The sequence below is a fragment of the Aquarana catesbeiana genome, linkage group LG03 (assembly GCF_042186555.1).
Source record: "Aquarana catesbeiana isolate 2022-GZ linkage group LG03, ASM4218655v1, whole genome shotgun sequence".
Classification (NCBI taxonomy): domain Eukaryota; kingdom Metazoa; phylum Chordata; class Amphibia; order Anura; family Ranidae; genus Aquarana; species Aquarana catesbeiana.
In genome coordinates this window covers 741940467-741962638 of record NC_133326.1, presented here as the reverse complement: position 1 = coordinate 741962638, position 22172 = coordinate 741940467, and the positions used below count along the sequence as shown (strand labels likewise).

Below are 22172 nucleotides of genomic sequence, written 5' to 3'. Positions count from 1 at the left end.
GTACTGTATTTTATTCATATACATAGGTTTGGTTTTACAGATTATTCACGTTTTGAGAACATTTTTATTCTATATCACTGTATATATCTTATATTACCACACTCACTAGCAATATACCCTATGCCGGTGCTTTCTAGGCTAGCTGGTTATACATTTATATTGTGAGCACTGCAGCACGCTGTTTATGTTTATTTTTACTCTACTTATAATCATCATTTGGGATTAGCGCAGCACCATTCTCACTTGCAGTTTTGTAATATATTCTGTATATACTGTTTTACCCAATTTACTTGAACATCATCGTTTATGTGTAATATGTTAATGTATGAATCAATCAATCATGATGGATGATGGACCACTGCTTTTGATGCATTTTACTGTGTAATATTTAATAAATTCAACATTATCAGACTCATGTAGCTCATTTTTGCCTCCAAATCCGCATGCTTCATGCAAAGTCCCAACTTCTTCTCTTTTTTCATAGGCATAAATAGAACCTACAGGGCTCCGGTGCAAGGAACCATGAAGGGCACCCCCTGTACTGCTGGGGCCCTGTCCATCAGTCCCAGGCCCTATCCTCTGGTCCCAGGGCCCTTCCCTCCAAGGCTGGGGCTCATCTCTCTGAGGCAGGGGCCCTTTCTTCAGCCCATGGCCCTTTCCGCTTGTTCCTGTAGTGGGGCCCTTTATAAGGCCTGGTTCAGACTGCTGCAACTTATCATGTGACTTTCAACACAAAGCCGCATGACAAGTCCAAAACACATTCATTTCAATGGGTGCTGTCCTAATAAATGTGACTAAAGTCACAGCAACAAAAAAAAATGTTCTGCAGTGGGCCCCCTTCCTGCCATCTTGGGCCCCCTACAGTGGCAGAATGCCAGGGCCCGGTCTCAAGTGCAACCTTTGTGACCCTGGGAGTTCCACCACTGATCCAGACTACAATAAAAACAAAATGTTTATCCAGAAGAGATTTCATATGAAATGTGGATGTCCTACTAACCTGATAATCTGTTGTCATGTGTCGTCTTCTTCCATTTGGCTGGAAATAAGATTAGGGAAGTGATTAGTCCTGACAAACCTCTGAAATGTATGAAATAATAACTAGGAGAGTTAACAAAACATGTAATTAATAATTGGGTGGTGTGCTAGCCTGCCAACATCCTAAATAGCATTGCGGAGAGAAAAATGCATAAAAATGGACTTTTAAGGACAGGAAGAAATGTAAATGTAAAGAGAGTAAATGAGTATAAAAGGCAAAAAGATGCCAACTTTATTATTATACAAAAATCTAAAATTGTAGAGAGGTAGAGAGGAAATAGGCAGCCAGTGTGCTTACAGGCAAAAAAGGGGGAATATATAAACATGAAAAATAATAAAAAGAAAGAAAAAGAAATCACATACATATGTGAACATGTATACACTGTGAAATAAGCATCTCAGGTGTTTCAAAAGGGTACTGTAAATAAATGAGATAAAGTTATTATCGAACAAAATGATATGCAAACATTGTTATTATTGGTTTGGACAAGAAATCTTGGGCAAATTGAACAGGAAAGATAAGAAGCTCAAACATAAATATACATTTAAAAAAAAGGAATACATGTTAGAAGACAGAAATCCCAGGAAGCTTGACACTGGGTTTCTTTTGGAATGTGTATATATAGAGAGGTAAGTACAAAAAAAAAAACAGTAACATTATATTGGGTGGTAGTAAATAAATAAATAAAGCGTTTAGAGATTCAGATCACAGACCCCAGAGGTGAACCCTGGAAGAAATGAACGAAAGTTAAACGCTTCATTTAACCCAGGTGGGGCAGTGGCCTGTAAGTTGAATATCCAGCGTAACTCACATTGGAGGAGGCGTTTGTTAAAGTCGCCTCCCCTGGAGTGAAGGTGGATGCGATCCAGATCCAGGAAAAGGATCCTGGAAAGAGAATCTGGATGTGCCAAGGCCATATGTCAACCGATAGGTACCTCAGGGTCCCGTTTGCGAATTGTTGATATGTGCTGGTAAATTCTCCTCCAAAACTCATTAATTGTCTTCCCGACGTAGCAGCAACCACACTCACAAGTGAGTAGGTATACTACGGCGGGAGTCTTGCAATTGATGTAGTGCTTGGGGCGAAAGTGCTGTCCATTTGGTAGGAGTATATTGTGTCGCCTATCCATGTATTGACAGTATGGGCACCCTCCACATGGGAAGGTGCCCATAGTTTTACAGGGATCGCCTCTGTAGGATCTGTATTCACTTGTGACTAATCTGTCACCTACAGAGGGGGCCCTCCTATATGTAACAGCAGGAGTATCTGGCACAAAGGGAAAGTAAAGGGTCTGTAGTGAGTAAATGCCAGTATTTGTTGAGAATACGTTTTAATTGTTTGTGTTTTGTTGTATAGGTAGTAATGATCCTAGTGATATTATCGGTAGAGGGATTTTTTTTTGTATTAAGTAGGTCACAGCGTGATTGCCCAATAGTTTTTTATACGCCTTTTTAAGGCTAGAGTTAGAATATCCTCTTTCGAGGAGTGTTTTTTTTGTACTTACCTCTCTATATATACACATTCCAAAAGAAACCCAGTGTCAAGCTTCCTGGGATTTCTGTCTTCTAACATGTATTCCTTTTTTTTTTTAAATGTATATTTATGTTTGAGCTTCTTATCTTTCCTGTTCAATTTGCCCAAGATTTCTTGTCCAAACCAATAATAACAATGTTTGCATATCATTTTGTTCGATAATAACTTTATCTCATTTATTTACAGTACCCTTTTGAAACACCTGAGATGCTTATTTCACAGTATATACATGTTCACATATGTATGTGATTTCTTTTTCTTTCTTTTTATTATTTTTCATGTTTATACATTCCCCCTTTTTTGCCTGTAAGCACACTGGCTGCCTATTTCCTCTCTACCACTGGGTGGCTTCCCAGCTCCGCCCCGGGCTGTGTCAGGGCATGCAGACACCCGGCTGGGAGGCTCCACTGGAGCAGGGCAGGCACTGGACATTCTGTCCATGTCCTGCTATGCTGTCTCCATTGGAGTCTATGTGCGCACCCGCCGCCGTCTGATAGACGAGCGGCGGGCGCTTTTCTTTCTCCACCGGTGACGCGGAGACACGTGACGTCATCACGCCCCTTGGGGCGTGGCTACACCACGCGCCCCTACGTCAGAGGGATGCTCTGATCTCCACAATCAGCTGTATCACATACAGCTGATTTGGCGGAGCGTACCACACGATTGATTCTCACCAATCTAAGCAGGTACATTTAAACTGACATCTGGTTATCCAGTGTCAGTTCATCGGCTGCAGCTTGGACGCCATCCATGCTTTATATGTTAACCACTTGAGCCCCGGACCATTATGCTGCCTAAGGACCAGAGGTCTTTTTTCAATTTGGCACTGCGTCGCTTTAACTGCTAATTGCGCGGTCATGCAATGCTGTACCCAAACGAAATTTGCGTCCTTTTCTTTCCACAAATAGAGCTTTCTTTTGATGGTATTTGATCACCTCTGCGGTTTTTATTTTTTGCGCTATAAATGGAAAAAGACAGAAAATTTTGAAAAAAAATGATATTTTCTACTTTTTGTTATAAAAAAATCCAATAAACTCAATTTTAGTCATACATTTAGGCCAAAATGTATTCGGCCACATGTCTTTGGTAAAAAAAATGTCAATAAGCGTATATTTATTGGTTTGCGCAAAAGTTATAGCGTCTACAAACTAGGGTACATTTTCTGTAATTTACACAGCTTTTAGTTTATGACTGCCTATGTCATTTCTTGAGGTGCTAAAATGGCAGGGCAGTACAACCCCCCCCCACAAATGACCCCATTTTGGAAAGTAGACACCCCAAGGAAATTGCTGAGAGGCATGTTGAACCCATTGAATATTTATTTTTTTTGTCCCAAGTGATTGAATAATGACAAAAAAAAAAAAAAAAAATATTTACAAAAAGTTGTCACTAAATGATATATTGCTCACACAGGCCATGGGCCTATGTGGAATTGCACCCCAAAATACATTCTGCTGCTTCTCCTGAATATGGAGATACCACATGTGTGGGACTTTTTGGGAGCCTAGCCGCGTACAGGACCCCGAAACCAATCACCGCCTTCAGGATTTCTAAGGGTGTAAATTTATGATTTCACTCTTTACTGCCTATCACAGTTTCGGAGGCCATGGAATGCCCAGGTGGCACAAAACCCCCCCCAAATGACCCCATTTTGGAAAGTAGACACCCCAAGCTATTTGCTGAGAGGCATATTGAGTCCATGGAATATTTTATATTTTGACACAAGTTGCGGGAAAGTGACACTTTTTTATTTTTTTATTTTTTTTTTGCACAAAGTTGTCACTAAATGATATATTGCTCACACAGGTCATGGGCATATGTGGAATTGCACCCCAAAATACATTTAGCTGCTTCTCCTGAGTATGGGGATACCACATGTGTGGGACTTTTTGGGAGCCTAGCCGTGCACGGGACCCCGAAAACCAAGCACCGCCTTCAGGATTTCTAAGGGTGAAAATTTTTGATTTCACTCTTCACTGCCTATCACAGTTTCGGAGGCCATGGAATGCCCAGGTGGCACAAAACCCCCCCAAATGACCCCATTTTGGAAAGTAGACACCCCAAGCTATTTGCTGAGAGGCATGGTGAGTATTTTGCAGCTCTCATTTGTTTTTGAAAATGAAGAAAGACAAGAAAAAACTTTTTTTTTTCTTTTTTCAATTTTCAAAACTTTGTGACAAAAAGTGAGGTCTGCAAAATACTCACTATACCTCTCATCAAATAGCTTGGGGTGTCTACTTTCCAAAATGGGGTCATTTGGGGGGGTTTTGTGCCACCTGAGCATTCCATGGCCTCCGAAACTGTGATAAGCAGTCAAGAGAGAAATCAAAAATTCACGCCCTTAGAAAGCCTGAAGGCGGTGCTGAAGGCGGTGCTGAAGTCTCACACATGTGGTATCCCCGTACTCAGGAGAAGCAACAGAATGTATTTTGGGGTGTAATTTCACATATTCCCATGGCATGTTTGAGCAATATATCATTTAGTGACAACTTTGTGCAAAAAAAAAAAAATTTGTCTCTTTCCCGCAACTTGTGTCGCAATATAAAATATTCCATGGACTCGACATGCCTCTCAGCAAATAGCTTGGGGTGTCTACTTTCCAAAATGGGGTCATTTGGGGGGGTTTGAACTGTCCTGGCATTTTATGCACAACATTTAGAAGCTTATGTCACACATCACCCACTCTTCTAACCACTTGAAGACAAAGCCCTTTCTGACACTTATTGTTTACATGAAAAAGTTTTTTTTTCTGCAAGAAAATCACTTTGAACCCCCAAACATTATATATTTTTTTAAAGCAAATGCCCTACAGATTAAAATGGTGGGTGTTTCATTTTTTTTTTTCACACAGTATTTGCGCAGCGATTTTTCAAACGCATTTTTTGGGGAAAAAACACACTTTTTTAAATTTGAATGCACTAAAACACACTATATTGCCCAAATGTTTGATGAAATAAAAAAGATGATCTTAGGCCGAGTACATGGATACCAAACATGACATGCTTTACAATTGCGCACAAACGTGCAGTGGCAACAAAATAAATACATTTTTAAAAGCTTTTAAAAGCCTTTACAGGTTACCACTTTATATTTACAGAGGAGGTCTACTGCAAAAATTACTGCCCTCGATCTGACCTTCGCGGCGATACCTCACATGCATGGTGCAATTGCTGTTTACGTTTGACGACAGACCGCCGCTTGCGTTCGCCTTAGCGCGAGAGCAGGGGGCGACAGGGGTGCTTTTTTTTTTTTTTTTTTTTTTTCTTTATTATTTTTTTGCTTTTTTATCTTATTTTTAAACTGTTCCTTTCATTTTTATTTTTTTTTTAAATCATTTTTATTGTTATCTCAGGGAATGTAAATATCCCCTATGATAGCAATAGGTAGTGACAGGTAATCTTTTTTGAAAAAATTGGGGTCTATTAGACCCTAGATCTCTCCTCTGCCCTCAAAGCATCTGACCACACCAAGATCGGTGTGATAAAATGCTTTCCCAATTTCCCAATGGCGCTATTTACATCCGGCGAAATCTAAGTCATAAAATGCTCGTAGCTTCCGGTTTCTTAGGCCATAGAGATGTTTGGAGCCACTCTGGTCCCTGATCAGCTCTATGGTCAGCTGGCTGAATCACCGGCTGCATTCTCAGGTTCCCTGTTGAGACAGGAGAGCCAGAGAAAAACACGGAAGACGGTGGGGGGGGGGCATTCCCTCCCACGGCTTGTAAAAGCAGTCTAGAGGCTAATTAGCCGCCAGGATTGCTTTTACATGAAAGCCGACCGCTGGCTAAAAAGAATGATACCAAGATGATACCTAAACCTGCAGGCATCATTCTGGTATAACCACTCAAAGTCGTGAATGGCGTACCTGAAGACAAAAAAATGGTTAACAATAAAGCACAGTAAACGGTAAAGTACAAAAAATTGCATACCTGAAAAGCAAACATGATAAAACATAATAACAATAAAACATTGCAGAATAGAATACAGTAAAAAAGAGCAGAACAATAGAGAGAATAGAGAGAGAGAGAACAATAAAACAACAACTATTTTTTTTTATTTTATATATTTTTTTTTTTTTTACACTTTTTTTGTAACTGTAACTTTTATAACTGTAACTGGTTCCAGGTTCGGGTCTCTCAAAATGCGATGGCATCTTGGGAGACCCTGTGAAAGTGTGCCTAGTCTGAGCAATGCTGTACGCTACGCTAATACTCAACTAGTGCATGGTAGCGTTCAAAACATTCACCAATGCAAAGACCAGGATTGTCAGGACAGGAGGGACAATAATAGCGGGTGTCACGCCTATATCCGTGCTTGCTGCAGACACGACATCTTTTTTGGGGGTTCGTTGGGTAGGGGTACTCGGGAGGACATAAAGAAAATGCCTCTCATGCAGCCGACTGCATTTGGTTGGGGATGTGAATGGGGGAAGTACGGGCGCTGCAGAAGCGGTGGGTTCCCAATTAGGATTGGCGAATGCAGCAGGAAGGGCACTATGGGCACGACGGGCCTGTGTTTGTCTTCTTGGTGGCAGCGGGACACTACTTGTGCTTGCCACCTCACCAGCTTGAACTGCACTTATGGGACTCGCCACGTCACCAAGTGTTACTGCAGTGCTGGTTTGACTACGACCGGGGTGTACTAGGCCACTGGTGCTTGCCAGTTCACCAAAACGCTACCAAAAAATCTGTTGGCGATCGCAGGGATCAGGCCTGACTCTGCGAACGCTGCAGTTATGCGTTTAGTCTTTTGTAAGTGTCAGTGATCGATCGATACTGCACTTGGGTGGGCTGGGCCGGGCGGAGGGGCAAAACGCAGGTGCTAGCAGGTATCTGGGCTGATCCCACTAACACTGTGTTTGTGAGAACCCTAAACTGCTGGGGATGCTAGTATAGATCTGATCGGATCAGATATTGATGCGTTCAGATACTATACCACTAAGGGAGGTGTACGGTGCGTGCGTGGGTGTTAGCGGTACTGGCGCTAACCTGACGCTGCCTAGGGCTGGTGCTTGCCATTTCACCAAAATACTACCAAAAAAACTGTTAGCGATCGCAGGGATCAGGCCTGACTCTGCGAACGCTGCAGTTATGCGTTTAGTGTTTTGTAAGTGATAGTGATCGATCGATACTGCACTTGGGTGGGCTGGGCGGAGGGGCAAAACGCAGGTGCTAGCAGGTATCTGGGCTGATCCCGCTAACACTGCGTTTTTGGGAACCCTAAACTGCTGGGGACGCCAGTATAGATCTGATCGGATCAGATATTGATGCGTTCAGATACTATACCACTAAGGGAGGTGTACGGTGCGTGCGTGGGTGTTAGCGGTACTGGCGCTAATCTGACGCTGCCTGGGGCGACGCATATCACCGCCGGGCGATCAGGGGGCTAAACCTTTATTCGGTAATAAATGGCGGGTGCCCAGACACTATAAAAAATAAACGAACTAACCAGCGTCACCCGTAACACTTATATGGTGATCAGTGGTGAAAGGGTTAACTAGGGGGCAATCAAGGGGTGAAAACATTTATTAGATAGTATATGGGAGTCCCTGTCGCTATAAAACGCTGACGGCGAACCTAAATATTTACCTCCCTAACTAGCGTCACCAGCGACACTAATACAGCGATCAGAAAAATGATCGCTTAGTGACACTGGTGACAGGGGGTGATCAAGGGGTTAAAACTTGGTTAGGGGGGTACCCTAGACCTAAAGGGGGGTAACAGTAACTGTCCCAACACTGTAACTGTCACAAACTGACACTATGCAGTAATCAGAAAAAAACAAAACAAAAAAAAAAAAAAAAAACTGCTGGTGTCAGTTTGTGACAGGGGGGGGTGATTGGGGGGGATCGGGGGGCGATCGGGGGGGGGATCAGGGTGTTTAGTGTGCCTGGCATGTTCTACTGTGTGTGTGTAGTGTTGTGCACTCACTCACATGTCTTCTCTCCTCGGGCCGGAAAGGAAATTACCGAGCCGAGGAGAGATGACATCATTTCCTTTGCTGCTGTTTAGCATACAGCAGCAAAGGAATGATTAGATTGGCCTGCGGCGATCGCGAGGGGGGGGCCACGAACGGATGGTCTCCCCCTCACCTCTGATCGCCGCTGGACAAAAGACGACCGCCTCGGGCACCGGGGGGGTCCGATCGGACCCCCCACCCGCGGAAGGCAAATCACGTACCATGTACGTGATTTTGCCTGTCCGTGCCGCTTTGCCGACGTACATCGGCGTGAGGCGGTCGTCAAGTGGTTAAATGGAAACCTCATCTTCATATTAGCCTCCACATTGGACATATTTCCTGTCCTTGTGTTCATCTGGCCTCACCTTTAACTCTCTATTTATCTACTTCTTTTTTACTCCATTTCTTACTATGTGAACCTTAATATGTAAACTTCATTTTTACATTAACTACCACATGGACATACTTCTGTCCCTGTGTTCATCTGGTTTCACCATTAACCCCTTATTTACCTATTTACTTTTCACTTCACTTATCACTATGTGAACCTTAATACCCCCTCTATTTTTATTACCCTCACAGTGGCTATACTTTTTTGCCGCTGTGATACCAGGCGTCCCTTGTGAATGCATCCCGCCTTCCCAGCCCATGGCTACACGGTAAATCTCCACGCCGTGTTTCAGGTTCTACGCAGCCAGCGTGTATCTCCTTCCCCTCTCTGTTTTTATCTTCTGTGCGTTTAATGAGTCAATAACATATATGTAAGTATTTCACACTATCCTTTTTTTGATATTTTCAGGCTCCAAACTATACTGTTGATGCCTATATTATAACAAATTTTATTCATGTATACATTTGTGTTAAAGATACAACAATAGTACACCCCTCTATAATATTCCCCTGAAGAAGGAAAAGTACACTTCAATGCGATTTTCCGAAACATGTCGGGATAGAAGCTGTGCAATTCAAATTGAGTTTAACTCGTCTTGAGCAAGACTTTGGATTACCGGCTTTGGGTGATACATATATATGTGTAACAAACTTCTATGTTTATCATTGATTTACCCCTGTATTGTACTTGATCCCCAAAAAAAAAAAAATGTTTCTACAATTTTAGATTTTTGTATACTAATAAAGTTGGCATCTTTTTGCCTTTTATACTCATTTCTTCTCTTTACATTTACATTTCTTCCTGTCCTTAAAAGTCCGAAGGGGCGTCCATTAAATGCATTTTTATGCATTTTTCTCTCCGCAATAACTAGGAGAGTTATTAGTGTAGCAGATCCTCCCAGACACCATCATCCCACCAACCCTCTGTAGATTGGAGTCTCTCCTCCTCCAGGTGATGGGGAGAGTTTTTGTCTGCCTGGTAACATCTCAGCACATTGCAGTGACATGTGACCATGGTGGGGGGACCAGAAAAGCCCCCAATTCTCTATGCAGGATTACAGGCAAACACCAAGAATCTGGAGCCTTGACTCCTCTTTCTGATGGAGGTTCAGGTGGATGCATGAGGCACAAGGCTCAGAACCCTGAGCAACAATCATGAGGGTCTCCTAGGAATACAGCTATAAATATGGAGGTTCTGTATAATAGACAAGTGGCTATGATTGTATTAATAATAACTAAGGCTCCATGCACACTGTAGCTCATAAAGCCGTTCTGACCATCGGATTGCTGGCAGAAAAACACTGTTTTAAAAATGCGATTTTATCAGTGTTTTGCATTGCCATTAATGCACGTTTAGCTGCGATAGCTTTTAGCCGCGTTTCTCTGCCTCTATTCAAAATCAATGGTTCCCTATGGGAGCCCATTGATTTGAATAGAAGTCGCACCAGAAGTTGGATCATGATGATCCGACTTGCGGTGCGACTTGTGTGCTGAGGATGAAGGGGAACCCCCGCCAAAATGGAAAAAAAATTGGTGTGGGGTTCCCTCCTTGGACCATACCAGACCTTTTGGTCTGGTATGGATTTTGAGGGGAACCCATTTTCCAAAAAAAATGGCATGGGGGTCCCCCCAAAATCCGTGCCAAACCCTTATCCAAGCACACAGCCTGGCCGTTCAGGAAAGGGGGTGGGGACGAGCGAGCACCCCCCTCCTGAACCATACCTGGCCGCATGCCCTCAACATGGGGGTAGGTGCTTCGGGGCAGGGAGGGCACTGTGCCCCCCACCCCAAAGCACCTTGTCCCCATGTTGATGAGGACAAGGGCCTCTTCCCGACAACCCTGGCTGTTTGTTGTCGGGGTCTGCAGGCGAGGGGCTTATCGGAATTTGGGAGCCCCCTTTAATAAGGTGACCCCACCCCCTTATGATGTCACCGTCCTATTATGGCCCGGGTGGTGAGGTCATAAGGAAATGGGTCACCAGGTGACATCACCCGGTGACCACGCCCCATGCCAATATGTCGTTGTGCACTGCGCACCCGGCATTACAGCGGGAGAGAGCGTCGTGTCAACATCAGAAGAAGAGCAGAGGGAAGAAGATGACGGAGAAGACCAGGCCACTGCTAGCAAAAGAGCGGGCAAAAGAGCAGAAGATAGCGGAGGACCTCAGCAGGAAGACACCAGAGAGCGCGGAGAAGAGGCCGGAGAGCGCAGAGAAGAAGAAAGAGACCCCCGGAGTTGCCTAATAAATTACTTTACACTGTGTAGTGTTTTATTTTTTACACTTTTTTCCAGGTGAATGGGTAGGGGTACGATGTACCCCATACTCATTCATATAGGGTGGGGGGCCAGGATCCGGGGCCCCCTTATTAAAGGGGCTACCAAATTACGATAAGCCCCTCACCCGCAGACCCCGACAACAAACGGCCAGGGTCGTCGGGAAGAGGCCCTTGTCCTTGTCAACATGGGGACAAGGTGCTTTGGAGTGGGGGGCGCTTCCGGCAGACTTTCTGAATGGACGGACTTGCCTACACACGACGGACTTTCCGGCAGACTAGGTCCACTGGTCTTCCAGACTGGGAGGGAATATTTGCATTGATAAACACAGAATAGAAATGGGAATTCTTCAAAAAGACTGTTTGGGACCTCACTGCAAAGTATATTCCCATGGGCAATAAGTTTAAAAGGCTAAAAACAAAACCTATGTGGCTCACGGCCAAAGTTAAAGAAGTTATAAATAAAAAAAGAGCTTTTAAAAAATATAAAAATGAAGGAACACTAGTGTCGTTTTAAATGTTACAACGAATTTAACAGAATATGTAAAAAGGAAATCAAGGATGCAAAAATTCAAAACCAACGACAGATTGCAAAAGATAGTAGGACAAACCCCAAAAAATTCTTCAAATATATTAATAGTAAAAAGGTCAGGTCTGAGCATGTAGGCCCTTTACAAAATAATCTAGAGGGGGTGACTGGGGACAAAGAGAAGGCAAATTTATTAAATACTTTCTTCAGCTCTGTGTATACAAAGGAGCATGGGGGAGCTCATGTCCATAAAGGGGGTGGTAGTGACACAGCCCCGAATGATCCACAATGGCTCAAAGGTGATATGGTCCAGAATTATTTAGACAGAATAAAAGTGGATAAAGCACCTGGACCTGATGGCATCCACCCACGGATCCTAAAAGAATTGAGCTCTGTAGTTTCAAAGCCATTGTATCTAATTTTTAGGGACTCATTAATGACGGGAATAGTACCACTGGATTGGCGTAGGGCCAATGTGGTGCCTATATTTAAAAAGTGATCAAAGTCTTTACCAAGTAACTATAGACCTGTTAGTTTAACGTCTATAGTCTGGAAGATAAAAGACCACATAGACGAGTTCTTGCTGGAAAAAAACATTTTAAGCTACAGACAGCATGGATTCATGAAAGACAGAAGTTGTCAGACAAACCTGATTTCTTTTTATGAAGAGGTAAGTAAAACCTTGGACAGAGGGATGGCGGTGGACGTGGTATACTTGGACAGAGGGGTGGCGGTGGACTCGGTATACTTGGATTTTGCAAAAGCATTCGACACAGTTCCCCACACGCGGCTCATGTGTAAGGTAAAGTCTACAGGCTTGGAAATATCAGTTTGTAAATGGATAGAAAACTGTCTAAAAGACAGAATTCAGAGAGTACAGGGGGTCCCCAAGTTACAAACAAGATAGGGACTTTAGGTTTGTTCTTAAGTTGAACCTGTTTGTAAGTCGGAACAGGTATTTTTTTTAAGTGTAGCTCCAGCCAAAAAATCTATTTTTAAGTTTTGTAGATAGCATAGGGAAGGGTTACACGCCTGTAACATTTGTTTTGCTGTCTGTGCCCCTGTTCAGAAGATTTCACCTCACTTTCTGTCCCAATGACAATTGGATTTTGAAAATTTGGGGTTATTAGGGAAATAAGGATAGGTGATAAAGCATCAGTGGAGACACCTTTTCCCCATATTAACTCTTACAGGAGTGAATTTCCCTTCCTAGGGGTAGATTTCCTCTCACTTCCTGTTGTCTCCCTCCGTTTGTAAGTAGGAGTCGTTTGTAAGTCGGATGTTTGTAAGTAGGGGACCCCCTGTAGTGGTTAATGATTCTTACTCTGAATGGTCTAAGGTTATCTGTGGTGTACCCCAAGGTTCAGTGTTGGGACCCTTACTTTTTAATACCTTTATAAATGATATTGGGTCTGGGATCAAAAGTAACATTTCTGTTTTTGCAGATGACACCAAGCGATGCAGTGGAATAACGTCCTTACAGGATGTCTCCAATTTACAAGCCGACCTCAATGCATTGTCTAATTGGGCGACTATGTGGCAGATGAGGTTTAATGTTGATAAATGTAAAGTTATGCACTTGGGGGCTAAGAATATGCATCATACATGCTAGGGGGGGTACAACTGGGGGAATCCGTGGTGGAGAAGGATCTGGGGGTTTTGGTAGATCATAAGCTCAATAATAGCATGCAATGCCAAGCTGCGGTTTCCAAAGCGAGCAAAGTCCTTTCTTGTATTAAGAGAGGTATGGACTCTAGAGAGAGAGATATAATTTTGCCCCTGTTCAAATCATTAGTAAGACCTCATCTGGAATATGAAGTTCAGTTTTGGGCACCAGTTCTCAAAAAGGATATCGGGGAACTGGAGAAAGTGCAGAGAAGGGCAACCAAACTGATAAGAGGCATGGAGGAGCTCAGCTATGAGGAAAGATCAGAGGAACTGAATTTATTCACTCTCGCGAAGAGGAGAATAAGGGGGGATATGATCAACATGTTCAAATATATAAGGGGTCCATATAGTGATCTTGGTGTTTGAGTTATTCTCTTTACGGTCAACCCAGAGGACACGGGGGCACTCTTTAGGTCTAGGGTTAAAGAGATTTAGTCTCTGAATACGCAAAGGTTTCTTCACAGTAAGAGCTGTGAAAATGTGGAATAGACTCCCGCCAGAGGTGGTTCTGGTCAGCTCAGTAGATTGCTTTAAGAAAGGCCTGGATACTTTCCTAAATGTACATAATTTACCTGGGTACTAACATTTATAGGTAAAGTTGATCCAGGGAAAATCCAATTGCCTCTTGGGGGATCAGGAAGGATTTTTTCCCCTGCTGTAGCAAATTGGAGCATGCTCTGCTGGGGTTTTTGCCTTCCTCTGGATCAACTGAGGGTGTAAAATTGGGTATATTGGATTGTACGATATTTTTTATTTTATTTATTTATTGTTTTTAAGGTTGAACTGTATGGACATGTGGGGCATACCAGGCCCTTAGGTCTCGTATGGATTTTAAGGGGAACCCCCTACGCCAAAAAAACGGTGTGGGGTCCCCCGAAAATCAACATCACCCAGTGACCCCTCCCCCTTGTGCCGTCACAGTCCCAGCATGCCCAGGGACTGTGACGTCATAAGGGGGCAGGGTCACCGCCTATATAAGTCATTGTGGAGCGCTCAGACAGCATTACAGCCTGAGAGAGCGTCGTGTCAACATCGGAAGAGAAGAGGGAAGAAGGCGATGCAGAAGTCCGGGCCACTGCTAGCAAATGAGTGGCAGAAGAGGTTGAACACCGGGAGAAGAGGCCGGAGAGAGCGGAGAAGAACCGGATGCTGGGAGAGGAGGCCGGAGAGACCCCCAAAGTCAGAAGAAAGACCTCTGAAGTCAGAAGAAGACCCTCTGAGCTGTCTAATAAATTACTTTAAAAACCTGTGTAGTGTGTTTTTTTTATTGACACTTTTTCCCTAGGTGAATGGGTAGGGGTACGATGTACCCCATACTCATTCACATAGGGTGGGGGGGCCTTATTAAAGGGGGCTCCTGAATTCTGATAAGCCCCCCACCCGCAGACCCCGACAACCAACAGGCAGGGTTGTCGGGAAGAGGCCCTTGTCCTCATCAACATGGGGACAAGGTGCTTTGGGGTGGGGGGGAGCAGGGCGCCCCCCTCCCCAATGCACCCACCCCCTCATGTTGAGGGCATGCGGCCTGCTACGGTTCAGGAGGGGGGGGGCACTCGCTCGTCTCCACCTCCTATCCTGACCGGCCGGGCTGCGTGCTCGGATAGGGGTCTGTTATGGATTTTGGGGGGACCCCACGCTGTTTTTTCAGCATAGGGGGCTTCCCTTTAAATCCATACTAGACCTAAGGGACATTGTCACCTCCCCCTCGTGCTCGCCGCAATAGGAAAATTTGTTTTTCCTATTTCAGTGAGCGCGAGATGTAGTATTATTATTATTATTATTCTACAAGATTTATATAGCGCCAACAGTTTACGCAGTGCTTTACAATGTATAAGGGGGACAACACAATTACAGTACAGTTCAATGCAAAAGGTACAAGAGGGCCCTGATCGTAGAGCTTACATTCTAAAGGGAGGGGGTGGTGGTACAAAAGGTAATAGCTGCAGAGAATGATTTGATGGGGTGGCTCAGGGACAGTTATGTGGGTGTGGGATAGGCTTCCCTGAATAAATGAGTTTTCAGGGATCTCCTAAAGGTGGACAGGGTAGGGGCTGATCGGACATACTGGGGAAGGGAGTTCCAGAGGATGGGAGAGGCTCTGGAGAAGTCCTGAAGACAAGCATGGGAGGAGGTAACAAGGGAGCTAGAGAGCAGGAGGTCCTGGAAGGAGCGGAGGAGACGATTTGGGCGATATCTGCAGATGAGGTTGGTGATGTAGATGTGGCCTTGTATGTTATGGTTAGCATTTTGAATTTTACACGGTGGGGTAGGGGAAGGCAGTGAAGGGATTGGCAGAGAGGAGCAGCAATCACGGATCGATTAGTGTGGTGTATTAGTCTAGCAGCAGCATTCATAATAGACTGAAGGGGGGAGGAGCCTGCTTAAGGGTAGGCCATTAAGGAGAGAGTTGCAGTAGTCAAGGCGGGAAATAATCAAGGAGTGAATAAGTTGCTTTGTGGTGTCATTAGTCAGGAAGGGTCGAATTCTGGAGATGTTGCGGAGGTTAAGGCAGCAGGATTTAGCCAGTGATTGGATATGGGGGCTGAATGAGAGGTCAGAGTCAAGGATTACACCCAGGACCCTGGCATGTGTGGAGGGACCAATGGTTGTGTTGTTGATATTAATGGTGAAGTCACAGGAGGGGGACCGTGAAGGAGGAAATATAACAAGCTCAGTTTTAGAAAGATTAAGTTTGAGGCAGTGGTGTGACATCCATACCGATATGTCATTCAGTAAGTTTGAGATCCGTGATCCAAGATCCGTCACGCTAGGACGTCGTCTGGAAATTGGCCAATCCCCAAACGACGTCCTATCGTGACGAAACGCGTAGGGAGGAGACTGTGACGCTGACATCATTACGTTTTCCTTTGTTATTGATGGGACATACACAGTAAGCGGGAGGAAGTTCGTGGAGACGCCGTGATCATTACTCTTGGCTACATGCTTTTAATGGATGAAGATTTTTGTAAGTGCAATCTTATAGCCCAATAAACCACGCTGTATTGCAATTTTACACCATGGGAGCTTTTTTTGTTTTTGTCTTTTGAGTACCACGTTTTCAACTGTGGATATCGGTATAGGTTTGTGGGTGACCTGATAATTTCCCAAATGCCTGGTGAGACCGCTGTCATGGTGGTCATCCTGAGCTGGTAAGGAGCCTCATATCTCACTTGGGTGTGAATCACTCTGGATGTTGGACTCACCTGTATTACATTCACTCTGAATATATGCACATTGGTCTTCAATTCACTTTGCTTATGGACTTATTAGTTTTGCATCGCTTGTAATTGGGACTTTATTTACACATGTAATTTGTATATATAATTTTTTGTTATTATCACTTCTTATATATGGTAAGACATTTGTTTCAGTTCTCTACGGGAGACTTGTTTCTTTTCTTTTTATCCCATCGATTTTATTTTTGATGGGTTATCACTCTTAAGGTCATTTCTAGTGTGATATAATTTTTGTTTTATTTTCATATTAAGTTTTAGCGCTGCACAAATTTTTGTTTTTTGAGTGTATTTGTCTGCCTGGTAACATCTCAGCACATTGCAGTGACATGTGACCATGGTGGGGGGGACCAGAAAAGCCTCCAATTCTCTATGCAGGTTTACAGGCACACACCTAGAATCTGGAGCCTTGACTCCTCTTTCTGATGGAGGTTCAGGTGGATGCATGAGGCACAAGGCTCAGAACCCCGACCAACAGTCATGAGGGTCTCCTAGGAATACAGCTATAAACAGGGCTTTTTTTCGCAAACAATAGGTGCTGGAACTCAACCACGACCCCCCAAAACCCCTCCCCCCACACACACCCTCCAAATCACATCAAATAGTAGGTGTGGTGATATTTCACAAACAGTAGGAGGGTCTTAAAGGGGCATTAAATATCAGGATTGCATTACATACAGAGTGCAGAGTTCATGGGGGTTACACACAGAGCTGTCACTTGTAAACACAGAAACCAGACTTCTGTGTTTACAAGTGATTGTGGTGAGCTGGCACCAAAGGGTCTAAGCCAGAGGTGGTGGAACTGAGTTCCACCAAGTTCCCCCTGAAAAAAAGCCCTGGCTAAAAATATGGAGGCTCTGTATAATAGACAAGTGTCTGTGATTGTATGGAGCTGAGTGAGGGGAAGATGGCACCCACCCGTCTCCATACTATTGCAGGGCGGAAGCAACGTCAAAACGTCACTTCCGCCTATAGCTCTTAGAGAAATTTTTTTATTTATATTTATTGCATTTTAGTGTAAATATGAGATCTGAGGTCTTTTTGGACCCCAGATCTCATATTTAGGAGGTCCTGTCATGCTTTTTTTTCTATTACAAGGAATGTTTACATTCCTTGTAATAGGAAAAAAGTGACACCATTTTTTTTAAAAAGAAGTGTAAAAATAAAAAAATAAAAATTAAATGCATCCGTCCCGCCGAATTTACGTGCAGAACGGACGCATACATGACCTACGCCCGCATATGAAAACAGTGTTCAAACCACACATGTGAGGTATCTCCGTGATTGGTAGAGCGAGAGCAATAATTCTAGCCCTAGACCTCCTCTGTAACTCAAAACATGCAACCTGTACAATTTTTTAAACATCACCTATGGGGATTTTTAAGGGTAAAAGTTTGTCGCAATTCCACGAGCAGGCGTATCTTTGAAGCGTTACATGTTGGGTATCAATTTACTCTGAGTAACATTATATTTCACAATATAAAAAAAATTGGGATAACTTTACTGTTGTCTTATTTTTTAATTTAAAAAAGTGTATTTTTTCCAAAAAAAGTGCGCTTGTAAGACCGCTGTGCAAATACGGTGTTACAGAAAGTATTGCAAAGACCGCCATTTTATTCTCTAGGGTGTTAGAAAAAAATATATAATGTTTGGGGGTTCTAGATAATTTTTGAGCAAAAAAACTGTTTTTAACTTGTAAATACCAAATCTCAGAAAGAGGCTTGGTCCCTAAGTGGTTAAAAAGAAACCTATGCAAAATACAATAACCCTGACCCCTAACACAACTTCTGACCCTAAAACTAAATCTGGCACCTCCCCGGATCAAACCTTGATATAGCAATTTTTCTCTTAATAGAAAGAACACAATGTATTATATAATATATCCTGTATGTATACAATGTATTATATAATGGATCCTGTATGTATACAATGTATTATATAATATATCCTGTATGTATACAATGTATTATATAATGGATCCTGTATGTATACAATGTATTATATAATATATCCTGTATGTATACAATGTATTATATAATGTACCCTGTATGAATACAATGTATTATATAATATATCCTGTATGTATACAATGTATTATATAATATATCCTGTATGTATACAATGTATTATATAATGTACCCTGTATGAATACAATGTATTATATAATATATTCTGTATGTATACAATGTATTATATAACATATCCTGTATGTATACAATGTATTATATAATGGATCCTGTTTGCATACAATATATTATATGAAATATCCTGTATGTATACAATGTATTATGTAATATATCATGTATGTATACAATGTATTATATAATATATCCTGTATGTATACAATGTATTATATAATATATCCTGTATGTATATAATGTATTATATAATATATCCTGTATGTATACAATGTATTTTATAACGGATCCCGTATGTATACAATGCATTATATAATATATCCTGTATGTATACAATGTATTATATAATGTATTATATAATATATCCTGTATGCATACAATGTATTATATAATATATCCTGTATGTATACAATGTATTATATAATGTATCCTGTATCTATACAATGCATTATATAATATATCCTGTATGTATACAATGTATTATATAATATATTCTGTATGTATACAATGTATTATATAATGGCTCCTGTATGTATACAATGTATCATATAATGGATCTTGTATGTATACAATGTATTATATAATATATCCTGTATGTATACAATGTATTATATAATGTACCCTGTATTATACAATATATTCTGTATGTATACAATGTATTATATAATGGATCCTGTATGTATACAATGTATTATATAATGGATCCTGTATGTATACAATGTATTATATAATGTATACTGTATGAATACAATGTATGATATAATATATCCTGTATGTATACAATGTATTATATAATGGATCCTGTTTGCATACAATATATTATATTATATGAAATATCCTGTATGTATACAATGTATTATATAATATATCCTGTATGTATACAATGTATTTTATAATGGATCCCGTATGTATACAATGCATTATATAATATATCCTGTATGTATACAATGTATTATATAATGTATTATATAATATATCCTGTATGCATACAATGTATTATATAATATATCCTGTATGTATACAATGTATTATATAATGTATCCTGTATCTATACAATGCATTATATAATATATCCTGTATGTATACAATGTATTATATAATATATTCTGTATGTATACAATGTATTATATAATGGCTCCTGTATGTATACAATGTATCATATAATGGATCTTGTATGTATACAATGTATTATATAATATATCCTGTATGTATACAATGTATTATATAATGTACCCTGTATTATACAATATATTCTGTATGTATACAATGTATTATATAATGTATCCTGTATGTATACAATGTATTATATAATGGATCCTGTATGTATACAATGTATTATATAATGTATACTGTATGAATACAATGTATGATATAATATATCCTGTATGTATACAATGTATTATATAATGGATCCTGTTTGCATACAATATATTATATTATATGAAATATCCTGTATGTATTTATTTATTTATTTATTTATTTCAGGTACTTATATAGCGCTGTCAATTTACGCAGCGCTTTACATATTCATTGTACATTCACATCAGTCCCTACCCTCAAGGAGCTTACAATCTAAAGTCCCTAACTCACATTCATACATACTAGGAACAATTTAGACAGGATCCAATTAACCTACCAGCATGTCTTTGGAGTGTGGGAGGAAACCGGAGTACCCGGAGGAAACCCACGCAGGCACAGGGAGAACATGCAAACTCCAGGCAGGTAGTGTCGTGGTTGGGATTCGAACCAGCGACCCTTCTTACTGCTAGGTGAGAGTGCTACCCACTAGACCACTGTGCCGCCATGTATACAATGTATTATATAATATATCATGTATGTATACAATATATTATATAATTTATCATGTATGTATACAATGTATTATATAATATATCCTGTATGTATACAATGTATTATATAATGAATCCTGTATGTATACAATGTATTATATAATGGATCCTGTATGTATACAATGCATTATATAATATATCCTGTATGTATACAATGTATTATATAATGTATCCTGTATGTATACAATGTATTATATAATGGATCTTGTATGTATACAATGTATTATATAATATATCCTGTGTGTATACAATGCATTATATAATATATCCTGTATGTATACAATGTATTATATAATGGATCTTGTATGTATACAATGTATTATATAATATATCCTGTATGTATACAATGCATTATATAATATATCATGTATGTATACAATGTATTATATAATGTATCATGTATGTATATAATGTATTCTATAATGGATCTTGTATGTATAAAATGTATTATATAATATATCCTGTATGTATACAATGCATTATATAATATATCTTGTATGTATACAATGTATTATATAATGGATCCTGTATGTATACAATGTATTATATAATGGATCCTGTATGTATACAATGTATTATATAATATATCCTGTATGTATACAATGTATTATATAATGGATCCTGTATGTATACAATGTATTATACAATGGATCTTGTATGTATACAATGTATTATATAATATATCCTGTATGTATACAATGTATTATATAATGGATCCTGTATGTATACAATGTATTATATAATGGATCTTGTATGTATACAAGGTATCTTTCTCTCCATTTAGAAAAGAAAGAAAACACAGGGGTGAGCTGCACAGTGACTTACTAGTCACTTAGTGACTTACTGTGACTTACACAGTGTTATTACTATGACTGGCAATCAGAGGCTATCACAGCAATCATGTGACAGGGAACCTGGAGTCCCGGGTCCTGATCATTAGTACGATACCAGGACTCTTGGTGGGATCCTAGTCTCTGTGCAGCACTCTCCCAGCACAAAGAGAGATACACAGATATGTGGCCCCCAGAATAAAGACCCCTTTTTGTGAGGCCCCATAAGTGCATTCTGTCAGTGGGAAGGGGTTTGTCCAGTTGGAAGCTCCTGATTGGTCACTGGCTTTCCCTGGATGACATTCCTAGTTCTTCCTCACACAGATATTGATCAGGAATTGGTAGGAAATGGACATTATAGACGGGAACTCACCATTTTGTGCTCTCCTCTCCTGGAGGTCATTTGCGGGTCCCATCAGATCGATCAGTGTAAAGACATGAATGGTGACATCCAGAGCCCCTTCTTCTCCATATTTGTCTATCAGGAGGTCCTTGGTGGTGATCCAGTCTGCATTTTCTAGTCTTCCTCGGGGGATGGGATGTTTATCTCCATAGGAGAAATCAGACAATTTGTTCCTAAATCTCTTGAAGTCACTTCCTTTCAGATCCTCCAGAGAATCTATGATAAGATCCCCGGGGGTTTGTGTGACCTTTCCCAGGACACCAGGAGCCGACCCTGCAGAGAGAACAATAAGAAACCATAAACATTCATCCTGATTGGAGGATTTCTGAC

General features: G+C 41.1%; 1 protein-coding gene across 5 annotated transcripts in view; it reads right to left on the bottom strand.

Moving 5' to 3' along the window:
• The window catches only part of LOC141133875 (NACHT, LRR and PYD domains-containing protein 12-like), a 981044-nt gene that overhangs the window by 173460 nt on the left and 785412 nt on the right, over positions 1-22172 (bottom strand). For 4 of the 5 annotated variants that reach the window (XM_073623463.1, XM_073623462.1, XM_073623465.1 and 1 more), the window contains exons 3-4: positions 21813-22115; positions 998-1036 (exon numbers count right to left, since the gene is read on the bottom strand). In XM_073623463.1, the coding sequence (XP_073479564.1) occupies positions 998-1036; positions 21813-22115 (342 nt within the window). The remainder of the gene's footprint in view (positions 1-997; positions 1037-21812; positions 22116-22172) is intronic. The other variant, XM_073623464.1, reaches the window with a different exon arrangement.